Below are 6029 nucleotides of genomic sequence, written 5' to 3'. Positions count from 1 at the left end.
CAAAATTTTCTTTTCCTGATTAAGGGCTCAATGAACACTTTGATTTTATGAGGCCCAAATAATTCCCGTTTACTAGTATTATTACAAGGAACATTTAATGAGTGGGTAATAAATATTATAGTAGCGATGGTTTTCCCAGGTATAATACGATATGAGAAAGAAAAATTTAGACGAAGGGTTTAATTTGAAGGGACATAAAAATTTACTTTATAATGTTCGATTTTTTTAACATCGCTAACTAAACGGTGAACGAATAATTTCTACTTGCCCACACGTTCTTGTAAAAATTGAACGCAGCTCATACTTTTCCCCTCGTGCTCATCCTTTTCCTTTTCATATAATCCGGAGCCAGTTTATATTTACACCTCAGCGTTATTCGAACTGAAGCATGCATATTGCAACTCACAGTAATCCAGTGGTTTGAAGTGATGGCGAAATTCTTATTCGAACATTTATTAGAAACCTCCTCAGAGGTTACAATGTCAGGATGAGTCTTCAGAACATTCTTCGAAGGGGTCACATGTTAAACATGAAGAAAACAGCAAACATTTCCTTCTATAAGGAACTGTGGGTGATCTGATTTGAACCACCTTATCCTGCTGCTTGTCCAAGTCTTCAATCAAAACTCCAGCAGCGCGAGGCACAGAAATGCACACTTAGCCCTTGATGGCAACACCGCCGTATTTCAGGCCACCTCCCAGTCCTCCGCCGTAGCCGATCCCGCCGCCATAGCCGAGACCTCCACCGAATCCCCCTCCACCGCCGTAGCCTCCGAGTCCACTGTGGGCCACGATGCCACCTCCTCGCTGCACCTGGTCCACGTGGTGTATCGTCCTGACTACGAATACGGGTCCGGAGACTGCCTTGGAGAAGCCAGGTCCACCGCGCAGTATTGTCACGCTGCTGCCGACTCCGACTTCACCTCCGTAGCCAAGGCCACCTCCGTAGCCCCCACCGTAGCCGCCTCCATAGCCTCCTAGACCACCGGCCATAGCACAAGCGACCACAGCAGACCCAAGACACAGGATAGTCTGCGGGCGATATAAAGCAACAAAAATCATTGAATCAGAGAAAAAGTGCTTATCACTCAACATGTACACGACTGTCTGTCAAAAGTTTAGAGCACAAGAATTTTGGTTCCGAGTCACACCTTGTGGCTTATAATGTGTCTTCAGCGTTACAAATATCCTGAAGGTAAGATGATTTCTGGTACTGCCCCCTGCGACGGGTAAGAATCCCTATATTGATACAGTAGCCCCGCTAAACTGCTTAGAAGGCATTTCCCGCTGACGAAGACTGTGCCTATATCTTAAGAAAGCTTCTCCATTGTAAAGCCTCTTTGTATGAGGCACTTGAATGTAATAAGGGGAAGGAAGACTATATCGAATCAGGTGCCATTCACGAGAGAGGGTGGTTTTTCGGGGCTTTTTGGATGTTTTCTCTTGGGAGTTTAGGAATACAAAGCGCCAACATGTTTTCCGCAATGTCTTCAGAGATAGTGGTGGTCCTTGCTTTCATGCAAGGACAGACACTTTCTCCTAAGACTTTGCGGCAACGGTCTTGATGTTCTGCTCTCTGAGGCACTAAGGGTCGGTAAATGCTCATTCGAGCGAGGCCACAGTTACTCGCTTGGATCGCGCAGGTATTAACGAATTTTTCCCTGTTGCTCTACCTGCTACTCCTGATGGTCAAGCATAACCCAATCGAACTTTTCAATTCAGATACGGCAAACCACTTTGCTTTTTGAAGGTAAGTATAAAACTGGCGGCAGTAATAATAAAGTGCTATCTTGATGCTCTCTTGCACCTGAGCTGGCTCAGAGCAAATAATGTTAAACATCAGTAGTAGAAGTAAATGTCATGGGGTTGTTTTTTTCTTCGCCTCTTGCTTTTGCTCTCGTTTTTTTTTGCACAGTTTTACTTTCCGCGGGCAGCAAGCAAGTCCTGGTGTGTGCACGCAGTTTGAGGGTTTCGTTTGCGCAACGTAATGTGGCAAGCAAAAGTTCTCACTAGTTCTTCGCTCACTGCTGATAACCTTCAGAGGTAAAGTGTTGACAGCCGTTTCTAAAGTTGTGCGTCATATTCACGAGTATATGAATTATTTTAATACATCCCAGCCTATAATCTGCATTTGCGCTCGTCTCCGGCGTGAAACTTGCGAAAAGACATGCAATAAATCGACAGCCTGAAACATTTTCGTGCCTCTCAGAAAGCTTATCCTGAATGCACCATTTAATGAAGTAGACTTTGCAATGGCGCATGAAGTGCATGGCAGCATTACCAAGCTGTTTGAAAGCTTAATCGAATTTTTACTTCTTTCCAAACATTCGCGTCATAGATTACAGCTCCTTGCAGTGCAGCACCATCTAGGAAAATTCAAGGTACAACAAAACACATTGTTTTGTGTGTTATGCGTACAACCTCGCAGCGCTTTACAGAGTTCCCCAGAGTCACAAAGTTCTTGTTTTAGGTCCGACACGAGCCTAGAATTTTTTCGCGAATCTCCGAAACGCCAGAAATTTCTACTGAGAGCATTAAAAGCGAAACTTCCTCTTTCATGTGGCAAATCTAGTCGCTCTTTTCTCCGCATACGAAGCGCGATTGAACGGATAGCAGTCGCACTCAAAGCGCATACCACAGTTTTCATGGCGATGTTCTAGCGGGCTGTAGTCCAGAGATGCTGTGGCGAATTTGCCTGAGCTGGCGGGCGTTTATATACCGTCTCCCTTGCCAGTCCTTTCTGCATTAGTTACGCCTACATGACGTGTGCGTAACGGAGCAACTCATTTCCCTATCCGCGATCCCATTCCTTTGCGAACAATTGCCAAGATGATTGCTTACTTTCTTCTTCACTCTTGCACTACAGTGGATTAAGTGTGTAGGTATGTCGAAAACGCAGCGTGCTTAAGTTTCTTCGCGTGCATCTTAGCGGAAGTGGGCAGTGGGCAGGTTTCAAAGGTCTATTCGCGTCGATACCGTGTATACGGTCCGTCATGAACGCGCACTTCCTGTTAATTTCACGCAGAAATTGTGTAGAGGTGTCTAAAAGACCGGAGTGGGTGCTTTAACTTCTTTATTTTATAATTTGTTGTACGTATTCAGCAGCAGAAGATAAAACCAATGTATACCCTAAACCACTATCACTTAGCATCTTGCATAATGAAGGTCCAACCCCTAGGCAGGGGATGCCCATTAGTGCAGAAATCCATCGGAATAAAATGAAACTGGACCATGCTTTGAACTCCTTTCTCTCGTTTTGACATTTTGGACGAAACTACAGTGTTGTTTTTATACCATGCATCCGCATCCTACTTTTTTTTTCATGACTATAACTTCCGTGCTTTCGTTAGTATAACTTTCTGAGTAAGAATAGTATGCGCTGGTACCGGCCAATAGTAAGGGGTTCACGGCAAAGTTTAAACAAAAATTTTAAAAATTAATAACGGCTGAAACGATGAAGAGGCTTTGGCTGAAATAATTTTCAACACCCGTTCATTAAACAAATGTCGCTCCGCTTTATCTTGCACTTCAGACTTTCCCGTCAGAAAGCTGCGCACAAAAAAAATTAATAAAAAGCTCACTGCTTAAAAATGGTGCTTTTCGACAACTGACACAGTTAGCTGCATTTTTCAATGTGCCCAACGTTTTCGAATTTGCGATACCAGACTGAGATTCCGTTTCAGTTCTAATGGCGTAAGAATACATCAGTGCTGTAAGGGTCATCAAAAACCGAGTTGCAATTCAAAATGATCCACCCGGTAACAAGCTTGCTTTTTTTATGAGCGCTATTGAGCAGTAATAATACCCGCAATGCTCAAGTGAAAGCGTTAAGCTTTATTAAGCAGTTAGCTTGATGCATGCGTTTGCTTGAGGATTCAGGAAAGGTCTGTATCCGACCGCTTAGGTACCGAAGTCCGACACCGCAAACCTAAGGCTCATATGAGAAGGGAAGGAATAAACCAAAACTCTTTCAGGCCTCCTTGCTCATGTGCTCCAACTTTCTGTTCTGTCTTTTTTGCTGTAATTGTAAAATGAGAAAGAAATCAATTATACTTTATAGAGCAAAAATTTGAAAAAACAAAAAAAAACACACCACCTGTCCAAATAAACAATAGCGCCGGCTTTCGCGCTTTCATCTTCGCCGAAGGTAGTTATGTTAAATGCAGCCTGACCTTCACAGCGCTCACCGGCGCCTACCCAACCATGTTTGCTAAGGCGGAAGCTCCTTTTCATACCGAAAGCCCTCGCGCTGTCCAGGAACGTTCCGCATTCATTTTCTACTTAAAGCAAAGAGACACTGCGCCGTGGAACATTTGACATACTTTTCACTTCTAAAACTCCTGATAGCTAAGAAATGAAGATCGGTCTAGGGCTCATATTGTAGCGTCTAAAACAAATAAAGGCGGGCTAGTTGATGATTTGAAATAGAATGTAAGCTGGCACCGCCGAAACGAAAACAGGGACATACGAAGTCTGTGTCCTATTTGCCTCCAACCTAGATCTGTGCTTTCGCTAGCGCAGTTCCAGTATACGTACTCTAGCCGCTGTGCAATGTCTGTCGAAACCTGGCTGCGTGCAATATGTAATGAAAAGAACCGAGTTGATTATCGCCGAAGGGCACGACGCAATGCTCAGATTCACCAAAGGCGGAGTATGCTCGTTACATTGTCCAATCCGTGCAGACGGGGTTGATACCACGAGATTAAGTTGTTATTAACACAAAAATCCCGCACTTCTGGGGTGTTTGTTGTGTAAATAACCACATGGTATTACATGTAACTTGAACCAAAAATAAATAAAGACGGTCTACGAATGGCTAGAATAAAGCTACGACATACTCTTTCCTGTCATGTGTAACTCCCAAGAGTATTTTTTTATTTGCTGTAAGTTTTAACTAGATGTGGTTATTTATGCACAATTTTTCATTCTTAATTTTATATTCAAGTGCGCATGGTTGAGTTCTGGAGTGGTTAAGAAAGAACTGATCTAGTTTTCTGCACAAACGGCAATTCTACGTGATCTTTTTTTTTTTCGGCAGTTAAAGAAAGTACGCGAAATACGAAAACAAAACATCACGATACCATATTGCCGAGCTGAGAAACGTGTTCAGAACAAACAATTTTACTTGCGCGTAAAAGTCCCCTCGCGCGCATCCAACGTGCGCTGTACGCAGCGCAAGCACAACTCTTCTGGTTCGCCACGCTGTGCGTCCAACAAGTGGACGCGCACAGAGTGGCGCCATCTAGGGGGAGAATTCGCAGCACATTAGCGCTGATTTTAAGGAACTTTTATTTGCGACTATCAATAATAAAATGATTGCTTTGCCAGCCTTTTTAGTGTGGAGCAAAAAAAAATTACAAACAGAAAAGGTAAAAGCTTACAAAAAGCTGGACAGTTGCATCGATCAATACATACCTTTCCTAAGACCGATCTCTGGGCGTCGCCATAATGCTCACTGCTGGGGTGTTGTGTCCGCTTTGCGGTATTGCAGAGGAAGCGGCATTGAAACTGGTTTGCAACAGCCCGGTGTGGAATGTTCCGGCATCTCTCTCGCCCGATGGAAAGGTCTAAGCTAGGTTAAGAGCCTGAAAATCGCCACACTAGTATCTGAAAACAACGGCTTGCTGTATGTTCCACCTTGACGTGTGGGCGAAGGTATGGAAAATAAAAGTAAACACTGATATTTAGGGCGAGCTATCTCGTCGAACAACAGAGTGGTACAAGTACATGTTCGGAAGTGTGAGAGCAGCGCCGCACCAATCTGCCAACTTATCCCGTAACGTGCCCCTAGCGTGCGCACTCTATGGTTTCTTAACGTTCATAAGCCCTCAAGAAGCGGTGAGACACGTAGCCTTTTGGCGCATGCGCAATCGGTTCCCGTAGATTTGCTGCTTATGCAAGCTTACTGCGTACGCCCAGCTAAAGATGCTTAATGAACGAAGCGTGAGAGTGACCGTCTAGAAGTGAGCTGCCAACGCTGCTGTTAGCAGTCTTGGAAGTGCGTCACTGTATTCTTCCTGAACTCGGAAA

General features: G+C 44.2%; 1 protein-coding gene across 1 annotated transcript; it reads right to left on the bottom strand.

Annotated features, from left to right (window-relative positions):
- Positions 1–656: 656 nt before the first annotated feature.
- On the bottom strand, positions 657–2646 carry LOC149329068 (uncharacterized). The gene is made up of 2 exons (XM_089562073.1): positions 2635–2646; positions 657–1031 (listed from the first exon to the last, which is right to left on the bottom strand). Exons 1-2 carry the CDS (start codon positions 2644–2646, stop codon positions 657–659), a joined length of 387 nt encoding a protein of 128 aa, XP_089418199.1.
- Between the last annotated feature and the right edge of the window lie 3383 nt (positions 2647–6029).

The sequence above is a fragment of the Amblyomma mixtum genome, chromosome 9 (assembly GCF_055824585.1).
Source record: "Amblyomma mixtum isolate Tamu chromosome 9, ASM5582458v1, whole genome shotgun sequence".
In the NCBI taxonomy this organism is placed as follows: domain Eukaryota; kingdom Metazoa; phylum Arthropoda; class Arachnida; order Ixodida; family Ixodidae; genus Amblyomma; species Amblyomma mixtum.
The sequence above is the reverse complement of the archived record's forward strand: the minus strand, read 5'-3'. Positions and strand labels throughout refer to the sequence as shown.